This window comes from Oncorhynchus kisutch, linkage group LG8, assembly GCF_002021735.2.
Source record: "Oncorhynchus kisutch isolate 150728-3 linkage group LG8, Okis_V2, whole genome shotgun sequence".
In the NCBI taxonomy this organism is placed as follows: Eukaryota; Metazoa; Chordata; class Actinopteri; order Salmoniformes; family Salmonidae; genus Oncorhynchus; species Oncorhynchus kisutch.
In genome coordinates, this window is record NC_034181.2 from 47,677,688 (window position 1) to 47,697,167 (window position 19,480).

The 19,480-nt window shown below is 41.5% G+C and overlaps 1 protein-coding gene across 2 annotated transcripts in view; it reads left to right on the forward strand.

Annotated features, from left to right (window-relative positions):
* The window catches only part of LOC109895595 (SH2B adapter protein 3), a 65,938-nt gene that overhangs the window by 12,242 nt on the left and 34,216 nt on the right, over nucleotides 1-19,480 (forward strand). For both annotated transcript variants that reach the window (XM_020489427.2, XM_020489428.2), the window contains exon 2: nucleotides 8,922-9,899. In XM_020489427.2, the coding sequence (XP_020345016.1) occupies nucleotides 8,949-9,899 (951 nt within the window). In that variant the 5' untranslated portion in view covers nucleotides 8,922-8,948. The remainder of the gene's footprint in view (nucleotides 1-8,921; nucleotides 9,900-19,480) is intronic.

A 19,480-nucleotide genomic window follows, 5' to 3' on the forward strand; every position in this document is an offset into this window, starting at 1 on the left:
TAGCCTTGTCAAATTGGATGTTGATCATTACTAGACAACCCTTTTCAAGTATTGCCATAGATTTCAAGCAGACTTTAAGTCAACTCCAGTACAGATTTGGCATTGTGTTTTCGGGTTATTGTCCTGCTGAAAGGTAAACTAATCTTCCGTGTCTAGTGAAGCAAATTTTCCCTCTAGGATTTTGCCTGTGCTTAGCGCCATTCCGTTTATTTTTTATCCTGGGAAAACTCTAGTGTCCAAAACAATTACAAGCATACCTATAACATGATGCAGCAACCACTATGCTTGAAAATATGAGGAGTGGTACTCCGTAATGTGTTGTATTGAATATGCCCCAAACTAGCATTTTGTATCAGGACAAAAAGTTCATTGCTTTACTACATTTTTTTTCTTCAGTACTTTAGTACTTACTTTATGCATGTTTTGGAATATTTGTATTCTGTATGTTTCATTCTTTTCACTCTGTCAATTAGGTTAGTATTGTTGAGTAACTACAATGTTGTTAATCCATCCTCAGTTTTCTCCTATCACAGCCATTAAACTCTGTATCTGTATCGTGAAATCCCTGAATGGTTTGGGTGTATTGATGTGATACACCATCTAAAGTGTAATTAATAACTTCAACATGCTCAAAGGGAGATTAAAAGTCTGCTTTTTCTATTTTTACCCATCTACCAATGGGTGTCCTTCTTTACGAGGTATTGGAAAACCTCCCTGGTCTTTGCTGTTGAACCTGTGTTTGAAATTCACTGCTCGACTGAGGGATCTTCTAGATAATTGTGTTTGTGGGGTGCAGAGATGAGGCAGTCATTAAAAATAATGCAACATGTGACATAAGCACATTTTTACTCCTGAATTTATTTAGACTTGCCATAACAAAGGGGTTGAATACTTATTGACTCAGGACATTTCAGCTTTTCATTTTTAATTTGTACAAAATTTTAAAAACGTTCCTCTTTGACATTATGGGGTATTGTGTGTAGGCCAGTGACAAAACATCAGTTTAATCCACTATGAATTCTGTCTGTAACACAGCAAAATGTGGAAAAAGTTTAGGGGTGTGAATACTTTCTGAAGGCACTGAAGATATAGTATAGGCTACAAAATAAACATTCCAGCAAACAGGCTGACCACACTGCTCGTGTTGCAAAATAAATGTAGGAATCTATGTTATTCAATTATTGCACCCACACTGCTCGCGCACGTCTGCGTTGCCAAGGGCTAAAATAGAAGTTATTCCTATTTCTGACGCAGATCGCTCTAAGTCCTGCCTCTCCCATCTCCTCATTGGTTTTTATAGAAGCAGGTACCCATGTACCATCTCCTCATTGGTTATACCCACGTGGATGATTGAAAGATGAACTGTGTTGCCGGTCGGTGTAGTAATACTATGAAAGTTTAGATGCCAATTACCATATAAGTTCAAAGATGAAAAAGCCTTGGAGGAGAGATGACTAGAAATTATTTGGTTGACTGTTTTATGTGTGGATTAATTGTTGGAGTAGAGGACCTTGTGCATTTCAGGTAAGATAACAACTCAATGTTTATATCCCAGGACAAATTATCTAGCAACAGCAAGCTAGCTAAATAGGACAAATTAGCTAGCAAGTGCAAGCTAACTAGCTAAATTGCCATAAATGTTTAATGCTTTTCGACCTGTCCCCAAATTAATGACATGGGTTCAGAGTTTGTTTTGATATTTTAACCTGCATGTCGTGATCGCATTTGGCGTAGGGGGACAAAATAAATGTATTCACGATGGTGCACGCGCGCTGCCGGTTTGGTTTCCGTGGGACTCGCCCAATGATGAAGATGAAGCATAGGCTACTCAACGGTGATGGCCGATGTGCTTGTGCCAATATCTCAAGATAAGTTACTTTGAAAAACAGTGCTTAAAATGTTTGTTTTTGATTAATCTTCTCTTTTCAGCAGTAGGCATTTGCTTTCCAAATGGTAGCCTATGTTTTTCTTGCGACTGTATTTAGAAATTTGGGAAAGGCAAACTGACAGCTGCAATCAACCATAAAAATATAATCCCTAGATGGCAGTTCCCATTCAAATCAGGCCTGGCAGCCATTGCTAGTGTACCCATGAGTTTAACAGTCCGTGTCAGGGTTAGAGGTTCCAAAATCCTTCTATGGATTATACAGTTGAATTTGGAAGTTTACATACACCTTAGCCAAATATATTTAAACTCAGTTTTTCACAATTCCTAACATTTTAATCCAAATAAAAATTCCTTGTTTTAGGTCAGTTAGGGTCACCACTTTTTATTTTAAGAATGTGAAATGTCAGAATAATAGTAGAGGGCATGATTTATTTCAGCTTTTATTTCATCACATTCCCAGTGGGTTAGAAGTTGACATACACTCAATTAGTATTTGGTAGCATTGCCTTCAAATTGTTTAACTTGGGTCAAATGTTTCGGGTAGCCTTCAACAAGCTTCCCACAATAAGTTGTGTGAATTTTGGCACATTCCTCTTGACAGAGCTGGTGTAACTGAGTCAGGTTTGTTGACCTTGCTCGCACACACTTTTTCAGTTCTGCCCACACATTTTCTATGGGATTGAGGTCAGGGCTTTGTGATGGCCACTCCAATACCTTGACTTTGTTGTCCTGATGGCCAAACAGTTCTAGTTTTGTTTCATCAGACCAGAGGACATTTCTCCAAAAAGTACGATCTTTGTCCCCATGTGCAGTTGCAAACTGTAGTCTGACTTTTTTATGGTGGTTTTGGAGCAGTGGCTTCTTCCTTGCTGAGCGGCCTTTCAGGTTATGTGGATATAGGACTTGTTTTTACTGTGGATACAGATACTTTTGTACCTGTTTCCTCCAGCATCTTCACAAGGTCCTTAACTGTTGTTCTGGGATTGATTTGCACTTTTCCCACCGAAGTACGTTCATCTCTAGGAGACAGACTGCATCTCCTTCCTGAGTGGTATGACGGCTGCGTGGTCCCATGGTATTTATACTTGCGTACTATTGTTTCTACAGATGAACGTGGTACCTTCAGGTGTTTGGAAATTTCTCCCAAGGATGAACCAGATTTTTTTTTCTGAGGTCTTGGCTGATTTCTTTTGATTTTCCTATGATGTCATGTGGAAAAATTACTTGTGTCCTAACCGACTTGCCAAAACTATAGTTTAACCATAAATTTGTGGAGTGGTTGAAAAATGAGTTTTAATGACTCCAACCTAAGTGTATGTAAACTTCCGACTTCAACTGTATTCTATGGCCACAATGCATCAAGCTGTTCTATATTAGGTGCGAGTGCTTCCCAAATTGCGGCCTTCCCGACTTTAAGTGCTTGTTATAAAACTTAATCCACAGCCAGTTTTTGAGAAGCTATTGATCCTCTGTTGCTAAATTATGCTCTCTGGTGTAGTAATTTGAATTGTGTTATTTATTTCTGTTTAGACATGAGTAATATAATTTTGTGGGAAATATTTTTTGGGTCTAATTTTGCACAAATTATTTTAATTTATCATTGGCCCCAGGACCCCTACTTCACGCTGCTATGGGTAAATCCATTTTAGTTCTATCACTTTTGATTTGAACAAAACCATCCGTACCTATTTGCAGATGACTGCCTAGTGTGTGTGTGTATTGGCAACAGTAGTCCACAACATGGGCTCTCAGTCTTGAAAAAGGACTTTTTGGACCTGAATGCCAGAACATTCGCGGTCCTCAATGTTGACCCATTTTACATACCCCACTGTACTATGAGACATCCATATATTCATCAATGGAAAAGATAAACGGTTGAGAGTTGATATCATTTAAAAGCTTAGAAACAGGCTTGTCAAACTATTGTATAATTTTCCACATAAAAATGTTTTTAATAAAAGTATGTAATTTGTTTAACCTTTTAATGTCAATTAGTGCCTATTTTACATCATCTAAAGTTTTTGTGTTGTACCCGCCATCAGCTGAGACAACATGCTCATGTTTAATAAATGTAAAAAATGTCAACATTCAAGATGGTTGGAGGGCCACACTTCGGATAATGTTTTATTGAATGGAATATCTGTTTTTAAATTATACTGTCAATCCTCCATAGGAAACCTATGGAAATATAGATAATAGAATATACATGACAATTTAACTTGACATTCAATGGTAGGTGGACTGGCAGTCATCTTTGTGGTAGTAATTAGAAGTAAAAATGTACATTTAAATATCAATGGTTATATCAAGATAATCCATCCACCTGACAGGTGTGGCATATCAAGAAGCTGATTAAACAGCAGGATCATTACACAGGTAAACATTGAGCTGGGGACAATAAAAGACCACTCTAAAATGTGCAGTTTTGTCATGAAACACAATGCCACAGATGTCAAGTTTTAAGTGAGTGTGCAGTTGGTTGTTGACTGTTGGAATGTCCACCAGAGCTGTTGTCAGATAATTGAATGTTAATTCCTCATTTTGGAGAATTTGTCAGTACGTCTCACTGTTCTCACAACCGCAGACCAAGTGTTACCACGCCAGCCCAGGACCTCTACATCCGGCTTCTTCACCTGCGGGATCATCTGAGACCAGCCACCCTGACAGCTGATGAAACTGTGGGTTTGCACAACCAAATCATTTCTGCACAAATTGTCAGAAACCGTCTCAGGGAAGCTAATATGGCTGCTTGTCGTCCTCACCAGGGTCTTGACCTGACTGCAGTTTGGCGTCGTATCCGATTTCAGTGGGCAATTGCTCACCTTTGATGGCCACTGGCACGCTGGAGAAATGTGCTCTTCAGGGATTAATCCCGGTTTCATCTGTACTGGGCAGATGGCAGACAGCTTGTATGCCGTCGTGTGGGCCAGCGAGTTGCTGATGTCAATGTTGTGAACAGAGTGCCCCATAGTTGTGCTGTGGTTATGGGCAGGCATAAGCTATAGGCAACGAACAAATTGCATTTTATCGATGGCAATTTGAATGCAGAGAGATACTGTGATGAGATCATGAGGCCCATTGTTGTGCCATTCATCCGCCACCATCACCTCATGTTTCACAAAGATAATGCATGGCCCCTCTCGCATGGATCTGTACACAATTCCTGGAAGCTGAAAATGTCCCAGTTCTTCCATGGTCTGCATACTCACCAGACATGTCACCCATTTAAGCATGTTTTGGATGCTCTACAGTGTGTTCCAGTTCCAGACAATATTCAGCAACTTTGCACATCGATTGAAGAGGAGTGGGATAACATTCCACAGGCCACAATCAACAGCCAGATCAACTATATGCGAAGGAGATGTGTCGCGCTACATGAGACAAATGGTGGTCACACCAGATACTGACTGGTTTTCTTATCCACGCCCCTACTTTTTAAAAAGCTATCTGTGACCAACAGGTGCATATCTGTATTCCTTGTAATGTGAAATCCATAGATTAGGGCTTAATTAATTTCAATTGACTGATTTCCTTATGAACTGTAACTCGGTAAAATCTTTGAAATTGTTGCATGTTGCGTTTTTATTTTGTTTGCGTTTATATTTCAGTGTAAATCCAGGAAATTGTTTGAGTTCCTTCTGTGCGTCTAAAGTATAGCTACATTGTGTTGGGCTGAGCTTGCATTGTTGTGCGTAAAGCATGTTGAAGGACTGGGGATTAAAACAAAGAGTAGACTTGGCTCCTCTGCCAAAGAGGAATCAACTATACTGGTAACGTACCCAGAAGCTACTAGAGAGGTAAAGAAATGCTCCAGTTGCCAATACAATATACTCCACTAGTAGCCTATACTATAGTTTACAACCACTTTAGACTATTGCTTTGTATGGACAAAGAGTTGACACAGAGAACTGAACACAGCCTACGTATCCCATCCCTTTCCCACATAGCCTACACCAATATGATGTCGTTGCTGTATGTGGACTTCAAGCTGGCTGGTGTGCACTTCAGCTTCCTATCTGGCTCAGGGTATTGAACTGTATAGGAGCTGGCTCCCACAGTTTCCAGGCTAGTCTAGGGGTAGGGTTTCTGTTGGAGCTGGTTGCCAGGCCTGGGCAGGGCAGGGCTTCCTGTTCCTGAGATTGCTGCCCAAGCAGAACTGGCCGCTAGAGTTATCTTTTGTCTCAGTGAGTCTGCCACCTGGGTTCGTTCCCTCCCTCCCTCAGAGACCCAGGCCATTTTGTGGCTTTTACATACTTCTCTGTGTGCCCAGTTTGTCAGTGTTTTCTTCTTCCCTGAAAACTCCTTGTATTCAAACACCAAACTAGTGCAATATGGAGAATCAACAACAGAATTTTGGATTGGATTCAAGTTATCGTGTGATAACGGGGGATTGACTACTTTAACAGTTACTTATGTAGCCAAAGAATAGAGGGGGGTTTCTCTTGCTAAAAACAGCCTTAGTAAAACAGTCAACTTTATCTCTGTGTCATGTTTGCAGCATCCATGTTCAAGGTGAGTGTTTGTCATCTGCCTGGGATAAACTCTTTACTGGGCCCACTGCAGCAGGCTTGAGGATGTAAACAAGTCAGTGAGGGCTCTTTTGTCTTCTCCATGCCCTAAAGTAACCGCTGTTCCCACCGGGGCTAACAAGAAACACTGTGTAGTGTGTGTGTGAGCACAGATATGACCTCAGATATCTAAATAGGTCCACGCTGCAAGAGGGCATCCACTAGGGCTGATAATATCACATGATGACACTGCTGTGTATGTGTAGGGTTGTCTCTGCTCTGCCTCTAGTAAAACATGATGGCACAGTGAGTATGGACTGTTGGTGACCCAGGCAGGAGGGTTTGGGTAGTGTCACTGGGTACACGGCTGAGCCCAAAGAGAATGTGGGGGACTGAGACCGCCTAGGCCAGGGCAAGGCAGGCACACTGGAGGAGAGGAAGTGTTTGTTGCAGTGCTGGAGGCTGCTGAGTCATGACTGAGCTGGCTACGCTGATAGAAACAGTGATCTAGGGGCCAGCGACAGGGGTGGGAGTGCCAGCGGGAGCATGCGTACAGGGGTTTTGGGTGGGGAGGAAGTGTAGTGGGGCATTGATGGTTGGTGACGCAATATATCTGGATGCTACCTATGCCTCTGACACACATTGAAGTGACGCCTCAGACTCCTGTACATTATATATAGTAAGCCAAAACAGAAAAAAGTGGGGCACTCAGTCAAATTTAGGTTAGAGATTTCAGTCCAAGAGACCGCACTGTTTCCCCCCCCCCTCCATGCATGGCTGGGCCACTCCCCCTGATTCTGTGGTTTCTGTGATCTGTTGAGAAAGGTTCGCCCCCACTTCCTCTAGTAGACCTTACTCTGCTGCGAAGGTATGTAACAAGGAAATTATTGTTTAATACACCATGAAAGTGCGTAACTCCAGCATTGGGTTGTGTTGCTTTTTGATGTTGGGAGCCATGTTGAAAAACAAACCCTAGTCAGAGATTGTATTTTGAAAAAAATTCCATTCTCAGAAGGGTCATTGAATGTCTCTATTTTGGTGAGATGGATGCATCAGTCCATTGACCCATTACTTAAAGGAAGCGTCCAATGATTTGTTTAATTTCCTTATTCCGGTTAAAATGTGTATAAGAAAGCTGAGGTTTGATCACTGCACCCATTGGTAAGGCAACTGGTACGTTATCTCATTTGATTGAAAAAATGCCACAACATGTGACCTTTCGGTTATTGAAGGCAGTTTGAGACTTAGACGTTAGACTTTTTTCCACAAAAGCAATGAATTCTGGCTAAAACCTTAAGGTTTATACAATATCACAATTAAGCTCAGAATGTTGACGTTTCATAGGCCTTGGTCTTCTGTCTCGAGGGAGGGAGAGGCCACAGATGACTGCCTAGTGTGTGTGTATTGGCAACAGTAGTCCACAACATGGGCTCTCAGTCTTGAAAAAGGAGAAGCCTCAGCTGTTTGCAGCATCCATTGAGAAATGCTAAAGCCATCTTCCTCTATCTGCACTTCATTCACTGTCACATTACTGTATTGGCTCCATTCTTGTGGCCTTCTTCCTCTGTAAAGCATATGAAACTGATTTGGACTTAATCTAATCAGGTTTTATTGTCCCGCCTTTTTAGTAACTCAGGTTTATTTTTTTTTATTGAACCTTTTTATTTAACTAGGCAAGCCAGTTAAGAACAAATTCTTATTTAAAATGACGGGCTACACCGGCCAAACCCGGACGACGCTGGGCCAATTGTGCACCGCCCTATGGAACTCCCAATCACAGCCGGTTGTGATACAGCCTGGAATCGAACCAGGGTGTCTGTAGTGACCCCTCTAACACTGAGATGCAGTGCTTTAGACCGCTGCGCCACTCGGGAGTTGAGGTGTAATGAAGTTGTTCTCAAGGTAGGCTTGCAGGATACTTTTTCCTTATTATGCTTGCTGAAAGCAAGAACACTAGACATCTCACCCTCTTTATTATTTGCATTTCAATGGTCATAGAAGTAAATAGACTTCCTTTGCTACAACAAATACTTCAAGACTAGCAAGCACACACTTTTAGATTTTTTTTAAGGATATATGCTTTAATAGTTTGACTGAGGCTACTATAATCATCCAGTAACTTTTTCCTCTGGTTGCTCTTCAGATTTATCAGAATCTTCTTTATGAAAGTGTGTGTGTGTGTGTGTTTCCCCAATGAATCAATGACATTTTTGGGTGCAGCAGATATTTAATCTGTAAATAAATTGAATTAGTTTTATGGTATATAAAATCAGAAATCTGCTCTCCTTTTCCAAATGTCCGACTACGTGTTGTGTATCATACTCTTCCCTTAGACTTCCAAAGGTCTTGGATTTTGGGTGCACAGAGGTCCTTAATGATAGTTGAAGGTTTTAAGTTTGATTTGAATAGGCCTTGGATCTATATCAATAGATTTTTTTCAAATGTAAGTGAATGTATTAAAATGGCCCCTATTAATAATACATCTCTTCCCTCCCCTGTCCCCCCAACACCTTTTTAATTTGTAGTGATTCTCAGCTGTGCTGGTTACTGCAATGAATGGTGACACTATCCATCAGGCGACAACCACAGCTTCCATTGCAGCACCGTGTGGCTGGAGGGAATTCTGCGAGTTGCATGCCATAGCCACGGCCCGGGAACTAGCCAACCACTACTGTAACTTTGCCAGGGAGCGGCCAGAGCATGATGTCATCCCACCAGACAGCTTCTCCAAGCAGTTCAGCGAGCTGTTCCAGCAGCACTTCCACAGCGAGGTGGCCGAAAAGATCCCTACATTGGCCCCTTCACCCATGATGGGCCAGCTCCGCATCACCTCCTCCGGGGTGCAAGACTACCGGGAGGCGGGCCAGCCTGGCGCCCCGGCCCTGTTCACCGTGCTGGACTCAAAGCCGAAGCACGGGGTGGTGGAGCAGCCCCTCCAGTGCTCATCAGCCAACCCAGGGGTGCGAGCTCGAGCTCCCGTCCGGAGCCACAGCCAGGAGGAGGTGTCTGTGTCGGAGCGGCGGCCTGTGTCTGAATGGTACACCCCCACCTCACCCTCCTCCGCTGCTGCTGATGTCACACACTTCTCTGTCAGCCAGATCAGGCAGAGCGTGCGCTGTCTTCTTAAGGAGCCCCTGCCCCCACCTCAAGACCTGCTGTCGAGAGGGCCGGGGGACAGGGGAATAGGAGGGACTCTGGATGAAGTGGCGGCCTTATCGTTGTCAGCGTTGACTGTAAACCCCTCCCCCGAGACCACTGCCTCTGCCTCGTCCATGGCGGTCCACCTCCTAGACCGTCTGGCCAGCAGGTTTGGCAGTAGGAGTGTGAAGCGCGGGCCGCAGGCTGCGGGCAGCTGCAAAGAGGGGCAGCTGAGGTACCTGGTGGTTGACGACACTATCTCGGACACGCAGCATCGCTGGGAGCGCTGCCGCCTACTGGTGAGGAAGATCAGAGACGGCCTAGCAGGAGAGAGGTTCCAGCTGGAGCTCTATGACCCCCCCAAGGTAAAGACCCCTGGTCCCAGCTGCTGAACAGGGCTCTCCCCTTCTACTATCACATTAATCTGTCTCTTTCTGATGGGATTTTATTTCATTAAACTGGGCTTCACCTATTATTGCCAATTGCTGCTGCAAGAGCACTGATCATTTGGAAGTGACGTTTAGGTTGCTCTAGCTAAACTGGCTGTCAAATACAGGTGATCTAAAGCTTGACATAAACATTTCAGTTCAGCTGGCATGGTCCTTCTCTGAGCAGTAACCATATTGGGCTCTCATCGAATGTTAACTTTGTAACTACAATAGATGTAGTACCCTAAGGGGTACTATAGACACACACATTAAGCACATTGCTTATATTTACAACAGCAGTATAGCCTACCTAGCTGGCATGAAAATAAACCGCGGGAAAAGTGTCCTCCATTCGCTATTTAAGTGCATAGATGACATCCCGCTGACCCGGTTTCGATACAGGTGCATGATAATGGTCCATTCTAAATCAAAACAACTTTCACACATAAACTCAGCAAAAAAAAGAAGCGCCCTCACTGTCAACTGCGTTTATTTTCAGCAAACTTAAATCTGTAAATATTTGTATGAACATAACAAGATGCATAAACTGAACAAGTTCCACAGACACGTGACTAACTGAAATTGAATAATGTGTCCCTGGCTCTTCGCTGGCCGTGGTAGAGCACTGACATTTACGCACAGAACGAGTAGTATGGCTGGTGGCATTGTCATGCTGGAGGGTCATGTCAGGATGAGCCTGCAGGAAGGGTACCATATGTGGGAGGAGGATGTCTTCCCTGTAACGCACAGCGTTGAGATTGCCTGCAATGACAGCAAGCTCAGTCCGATGATGCTGTGACACACCGCCCCAGACCATGACGGACCCTCCACCTCCAAATCGATCCTGCTTCAGAGTACAGACCTCGGTGTAACGCTCATTCTTTCGACGATAAACGCAAATCCAACCATCACCCCTGGTGAGACAAAACCGTGACTTGTCAGTGAAGAACACTGACGGTGGGTTTGCGACGGTGGGTTTGCGCTCGTAGGCGACGTTGTTGCCGGTGATGTCTGGTGAGGACCTGCCTTACAACAGGCCTACAAGCCCTCAGTCCAGCCTCTCTCAGCCTATTGTGGACAGGCTGAACACTGATGGAGAGAGCGTGCGTTCCTGGAGTAACTCGGGCAGTTGTTGTTGCCATCCTGTCCCGCATGTGTGATGTTCGGATGTACTGATCCTGTGCAGGTGTTGTTACATGTGGTCTGCCACTGCGAGGACGATCAGCTGTCTGTCCTGTCTCACTGTAGCGCTGTCTTAGGTGTCTCACAGTACGGACATTGCAATTTATTGCCCTGGCCATGTCTGCAGTCCTCATGCTTCCTTGCAGCATGCCTAAAGCACGTTCACGCAGATGAGCAGGGACCCTGGGCATCTTTCTTTTGGTGTTTGTCAGAGTCAGTAGAAAGGCCTCGGTAGTGTCCTAAGTTTTCATAACTGTGACCTTAGTGTCTTAACGACCGTTCCACAGGTGCATGTTCATTAATACAATGAAGATCTGAGAAGTTATTTGGAGATTTACGAATTATCTTTGAGAGGGACGTTTTTATATTATTTAGTATATGTAAAGACAAGATTAAATCACGAATAGTCTAATGGGGTGACAATATTAGCCTATCAGTTGTGAAATACATATTATCACTTGTGAATGATGCCCAGCATAAGAGACAAAGCCTTTTTCTGCGACCTTTTTCTAATCATAGTCGCACACCCTATGTAGCTTTTGATACAAATATTATTTAAACAAAAGGGGTCCAAATAACTGATTGAAATGTAAAGCGGATTGAGTTTACAAGGGGTGTAGAGCCTAAGTGGCATACATACGCAGTGCGTGAGTTTCAAGTTTGTGGAAGATAGTTTTCACCATATAAATGCATCTTTAAACTAAAAGCATTACATGCATAATTGCATTTGTGGTCACTTTTGACAATGGTGTTTTGTGCTAATGGAACTTTTGTGCTTATAGCCTACTACCATGTGTGCATTGCTGCGATTTATAATGTGAATAAATAGCCTAATAGTTTATAAACTTTTTAAGCTAAACATTCTGATCTGTTGCGTCAGCCACATTGCTTAAAAAAAATGTTTTGATGCTAGTGGTTGTATTAATTTGGGCTCTATGGATCTATCGCATCCCACAACTGTCCCAGACTATGTTTGGAATATTTAGAATAGAATATAACCTTTTTGTACTATGGGGGATAGTAGATTGACATACAGTGCTTCGAAAGTATTCAGATATCTGGACTTTTTCCACATTTTATGTTACAGCCTTATTCTTAAATTGATTTAAATATTTTTCCTCATCAATCTATACAAATACCCCAGAATTATGAAGCAAAAACAGGTTTTATACATTTTTGATAATTTATTTAAAAAAATAAACGGATACCTTATTTACATAAGAGTTTAGACCCTTTGCTATGAGACTTGAAATTGAGCTCAGGTGCATGCTGTTTCCATTGATCATCCTTGAGATGTTTGTAGTTGACCTGTGGTAAATTCAATTGATTGGACATGATTTGGAAAGGCACACACCTGTCTATATACAGTTGAAGTTGGAAGTTTTACATACACTTAGGTTGGACTCATTAAAAGTTGTTTTTCAACCACTCTACAAATTTCTTGTTAATAAACTATTGTTTTGCCAAGTCGGTTAGGACATCGACATCTGCATGACACAAGTAATTTTTCCAACAATTGTTTACGGACAGATTATTTCACTTTTAATTCACTGTATCACTATTCCATTGGGTCAGAAGTTTACATACACTAAGTTGACTTTGCCTTTAAACAGCTTGGAAAATTCCAGAACATGATGTCATGGCCTTACAAGCTTCTGATAGGCTAATTGACATCATTTGAGTCATTTGGAGGTATACCTGCGGATGTATTTCAAGGCCTACCTTCAAACTCGGCACCTCTTCAATTTACATCATGGGAAAATCCAAATAAATATTACTGCCATGTATGAGAAACGCATTTCAGTATATAGTTTCCAAGAGAATCTTCGCTACAACACATCATTTTCAAGATGTCAACAATTGCTTCAGTGAAAGTCTGAAGAATACATCTCAGAACAATCAGACAATGTGGTGAATTCACTATCTTCTGAAGCGAATATACGGTGCATCTATAACCATCACATCCAGATTTTATGGATGTTACGGATATCGATACGCTAAAAAAGGAAACCTTGATAGGTTAGCTTTACAGAGAAAGTTTCAAGATGATCTGATATAAGGTGCATTTTTGACAAAACCTTTTCCTAAAAATACTTTATGAATGTTACATTGCTTGTCCCAGTTGTTTCAATAACATCTCATCTTCATAACTAACACTGGGGGACAGTGTGGAAAAACCAAGTTCTGTGAGCCCTTTCTAAAAGCCATGAAATGTGATTGACTGAAAATACTTTTTTGAGACTTGACATCCTACTCTGTAATGGTATAAATTCATACAATTTCCCAACTGAACATTTCAAATAAAGTCTGAACTCTAACAAAAATATATATATTTTTAAAGATACATTTGACCATGGTTTCATTCGAAAATGACTAACTTTATTTGTGGATGCTCAGGTTGACTTTCCCACGGAATTGCCACAATGGAAAATACTTTTTATACTACCAAACCTCATCGGCCATCTGTTTTTTGTTAGGGCCTATACTTCAAACTCACAAAGCAACATGCAGCGTTAATTTCAGTCACACTGCATACCACAACTAAGCATCTGAAAATGTAGCCTAAGCCAGTGAAAACAGTTACTCAATTAGACGCCCTCAAGAGTTACAGGAAATGTAATGAGTGATGAAAAAGACATGCTTTAGTACTCAGAATAACCCTCTCTGCCTTCTTGTTCTTTTTAATCAAAGTTAAAGCTACGCAAATTTGTACTGTCTTCTCTTAGGCTATCAGTATGCACACCAGTGAGTTTCTTGTTTAGGCCTAGTCACTACATTGTTATGGAACTAGGAATGTGAAGTGACTCAAACTTTGCATGGAATTGTGGGAATTGTTCCACAATTTGCTATTGGGGAAATGTTTTTCTGCTTTTTAATATAGTAGTTATATAATGTTACAATGATCCATTATTGGGATGTAATGTAATATAGGCCTATTTCCATATGCTTATGTCCTTATGATATTATATGAAATGATATTGCAATCTAGGCCTAGACTATTTTAAAACAATCAATTTGAAGAGAATAGATAACCAAACTAGGGATGCAAATTTCTGTCAATGTTTGTTCCGACGAACCAACCCTCATTAACTGATCAATAAACTGTATATTTCCCCCCTCAAACAGTAAAATAAAAAAACATGCTATGCATACATACAAGGAACTGACATTTTTCATTAAGAGCTTAATGAAAACATGGAATAATGGCAAGCCTATTGTCTTAAAGGCTATAGCCTATTATTGAACATGCAAATGCTGTAATGAAATCTCATCGACGGGCTGTAGTGGAGCAGGTTGAAAGCTTAAAGTTCCTTGGTGTCCACATCACCAACAAACTAACATGGTCTAAGCACACCAAGAAAGTCGTGAAGAGGGCACGGCAAAATCTATTCCCCCTCAGGAGACTTGGTGTGGGTCCTCTGATCCTCAAAAAGTTCTACAGCTGCACCATCGAGAGCATCCTGACGGGTTGCATCACTGCCTGGTATGGTAACTATATTCTAATCTCCGATCTCAAGACACTACAGAGGGTAGTGCATACGGCTCCAGTACATCACTGGGGCCAAACTTCCTGCCATCCAGGACCTCTATACCAGGCGGTGTCAGAGGAAGGCCCTAAAAATTGTCAGACTCCACACCCTAGTCATAGACTGTTCTCTCTGCTTCCGCAAGGCTTGCGGTTCCCGGAGCACCTAGTCTAGGTCCAAGAGGCTTCCAAACAGATTCTACCCCCAAGCCATGACTCCTGAACATCTAATCAAATGGCTACCCAGACTATTTGCATTGCCCCCCCCCCCCACCCTTTAAGCTGCTGCTGCTACTCTGTTATTATCTATGCATAGTCACTTTAATAACTCTACCTACATGTACACTTCTGTTCAAAACTTTGGGGTCACTTAGAAATGTCCTTGTTTTCCATGAAAACATACATAAAATGAGTTGCAAAATGAATAGGAAATATAGTCACGAAATTAACAAGGTTAAAAATGTTTTTGTTTTTTCTTGAAATTATAAGTGTGTTCTTCAAACTTTGCTTTTGTCAAATTATCCTCCATTTGCAGCAATTACAGCCTTGCAGACCTTTGTCATTCTAGTTGTCAATTTGTTGAGGTAATCTGAAGATTTCACCCCATGCTTGTTGGATTGGCTTGATGAGCACTTCTACGTACCATACTGTCTAGCTGCTCTCACAACAGCTCAATAGGGTTGAGATCCAGTGACTGCGATGGCCACTCCATTATAGACAGAATACCAGCTGACTGCTTCTTCCCTAAATACTTATTGCATAGTTTGGAGCTGTGCTTTGGGTCCTGTTGTAGGAGGAAATTGGCTCCAATGAAGTGCTGTCCACAGGGTATGCCTGTGAGTGATGGCCTTCCTTTTTCAAGATCCCTTTTACCCTGTACAAATCTTCCACTTTATCACCACCAAAGCACCCCATTGCCTCGACCATGCTTGACAGATGGCGTCAAGCACTCCTCCAGCATCTTCATATTTTCTGCGTCTCACAAATGTTGTTCTTTGTGATCCGAACACCTCAAACTTAACTTTGTCTGTCCATAACACTTCTTTCCACTCTTCCTCTGTCCAGTGTCAGTGTTCTTTTGCCCATCTTAATCTTTTCTTTTTATTGGCCAGTCTGAGATATGGCTTTTTTGCTGGTACTATTTAATGAAGCTGCCAGTTGAGGACTTGTGAGGCGTCTGTTTCTCAAACCAGACATTCCAATGTACTTGTCATCTTGCTCAGTTGTGCACCGGGGCCTCCCACTCATCTTTCTATTCTAATTAGAGCCAGTTTGCTCTGTTTCGTGAAGGGAGTAGTACACAGTGTTGTACAAGATCTTCAGTTTCTTGACAGTTTCTCACATGGGATAGCCTTCATTTCTCAGAACAAGAATAGACTGACGAGTTTCAGAAGAAAGTACTTTGTTTCTGGCCATTTTGAGCCTGTAATCGAACCCACAAATGCTGATGTTCCAGATACACAACTAGTCTAAAGAAGGGCAGTTTTATTGCTTCTTTAATCAGTACAACAGTTTTCATCTGTAATAACATAATTGCAAAAGGGTGTTCTAATGAACAATTAGCATTTTTAAATTATAAACTTAGATTAGCTAACACAACGTGCCATTGGAACACAGGAGTGATGGTTTCTGATAATGGGCCTCTATACGCCTAGGTAGTAGTTAGAGCGTTGTGCCAGTAACCGAAAGGTTGGTGGATGGAATCTCTGAGCTGACATGGTAAAAATCTGTCATTCTGCCCCTGAACAAGGCCATTAACCCACAGGTCCTAGGCCGTCATTGTAAAGAAGAAATTGTTTATTGTTTATTTTTCTTTCAAAAACAAGGACATTTCTAAGTGACGGTAGTGTACATATTACCTCAATTACCTCGACTAACTGGTGCCCCGCACACTGACTTTATTATTATGTTTTTGGGGGGGGTATTTTTCTTAACTGCATTGTTTTGGTTAAGGGGTGGTAAGAAAGGTATACATACAGCTGTTGTATTTGGCGCATGTGCCAAATCAGATTTGATTTAATGAAGTAGCTAATAAAATGTCATTTTCAAGCACTTGCCAAAATGCAATTTGCGGGAAAACACCTTTCTAAACAGCACCCCTCATGCAAGCGGTTCCATATGTGACAGAGAAATTGCAAAAATTGCAGTTAGAAATTTAGAGGGGGAATCTAATAGCAACAACCAGGACGGGTTGCTAAAATGATTAGGATTTTGGCTTTTGGACAACAAAATAAAGTTTATATGAAAACCAATAGAACAAGGGAGAAATGCTGGTTAACTTCTCTAGGGTAGGGGGCAGCATTGGGAATTTTGGATGAAAAGCATGCCCAAATTAAACTGCCTGCTACTCAGCCATAAAAGCTAGAATATGCTTATAATTTGTAGATTTGGATAGAAAACACTCTGAAGTTTCAAAAAATGTTTGAATGATGTCCGTGAGTATAACAGAACTCATATGGCGGGCAAAAACCTGAGAAAAAATCCAACCAGGAAGTGGGAAATCTGAGGTTTGTAGTTTTTCAACTCTTCACCTATCGAATACAGTGTCTATGGGGTCACATTGCACTTCCTAAGGCTTCCACTAGATGTCAACAGTCTTTAAGAACCTTGTTTGATGCTTCTACTGTGAGGTGGGGCGATTGAGAAGGGAATGAGTCAGAGGTCTGCCAGAGAGCCACGCGCGTTCACGTGATAGTTAGTTTGAGTCCCATTGCATTTCTGAAGACAGGAAATCTCCGGTTGGAACATTATTGAAGATCTATGTTAAAAACATCCTAAAGATTGATTCTATACATCGTTTGACATGTTTCTACGGACTGTAATGGAACTTTTTGAATTTTTGTCTGCACCTAGTGATCGCGCGTCATGAATTTGGATTACTGGGCTAAACGCGCAAACAAAAAGGAGGTATTTGGACATATGATGGACATTATCAAACATTTATTGTGGAACTGGGATTCCTGGGAGTGCATTCTGATGAAGATCATCAAAGGTAAGTGAATATTTATAATGCTATTTCTGACTAATGTTGACTCCACAACATGGCGGATATCTGTTTGGGTTGTTTTGGTCTCTGAGCGCTGTACTCAGATTATTGCATGATGTGCTTTTTCCGTGAAGTAAAAAAAAAAATCTGACACAGTGATTGCATTAAGGAGAAGTGGATCTAAAATTCCATGCATAACAGTTGTATCTTTCAGCAATGTTTATTATGATTATTTCTGTAAATTGATGTGGCTCTCTGCAAAATCACAGAACTACTGAACATAACTCGCCAATGTCAACTCAGATTTTTGGATATAAATTTGAACTTTACGGAACAAAACATACATGTATTGTGTAACATGAATTCCTATGAGTGTCATCTGATGAAGATCATCAGAGGTGAGTGATTCATTTTATCTCTATTTCTGCTTTTTGTGACTCCTCTCTTTGGCTGGAAAAATGGCTGTGTTTTTCTGTGACTTGGTTCTGACCTAACATAATCGTTTGGTGTGCTTTCATCGTAAAGCCTTTTTGAAATCGGACCCTGTGGCTGGATTCACAACAAGTGTATCTTTAAAAGGGTGTAAAATACTTGTATGTTTGAGGAATTTTAATTATGGGATTTCTGTTTTGAATTTGTCACCCTGCGGTTTCACTGGCTGTTGACGAGCGTCTCACGTACCCTAGAGAGGTTAATGGCATGAGGATGTCTATAAAATAATTGCCGCGACATTTCAACGGTTGGATTTTGGCACGGCTAATTTCAAGCAAGGTAAGACATTCCTCGTTATTTGAGGTAAAGTAAAACGTTCAGATTTCAAACAAGTATACTGCCTCAAGCTCACATTGTATTGGTGGGTGACGCGCTGATTGCCTGTTTACTGTTGACTATAGCCTATGCACTCGAATGGGAGGGGCACTTTTATTTACGTGTTGAGATGGCGAAATAAAAATTTATTTTTAATCGTATCCATCAAAACAGTTTCAACACGCAATTGCGTTTAGAATTGTTATTTGTTGCGCAATGACTGGGTTTATAAAAGCAGGTTTCACTCCAGTACCAGCTTTTTGAGGAGCAGCTCTTGCGCTGTCTGATAGGTGATAGGCCATTCCGCTCCTCAAACTAGACTCTGTGTGCTGTGCACCATGTGATTAAGATACGGCGACGAACGAAAATACACATGCGCAAATTTAATTCCACTAAAATATGCAAATTAACCTATAGACCGATAAGCATGACCGGTCCAATGTATTTTCAGCGGCTAACTGATTCATTGTTAACCATTAACATCCCTAAACCAAACACCATATTTTCTGGAATGTATAAATCAGAACACCTGCTACTAGCCTACCGCACACAGACAAATGAAAACCAACTAAACTGGCTCTAGTACAGAGTTCATAATCATCCAAAGAGGTGACTAGACACTGCAGTTTCAGTTTTCATCACTCGGGTCTCAATATCAAACCAACTGTCTTTCTATTAGCAGGGTCCTGTTTCTCGAAAACCCTAAGCAATTTGGCAACCTTGAAATGGTAGAATTATGTAGGCAAAAATAATCTATACATTTAGTTTGCTTGTTCCAGGCAGGCATAAAGGCATTACCAGTGTATTATCTGCTAAGTAATATGCCTACTAGACCTGAATTCATTCAAATGCCACCATTTTCATTGTGTTCAAGCTTAGTAAGGAATCATAGGCTAGCCATTGTATGGGAGTTGACACTACGCATATTATTGTGTATGTCCACATGTGAGAGAGAAACAGTTCACACACCTACAGTGACTGTGTGCAAAGGGCAATGTGTGGTTAATTAATGTTGCT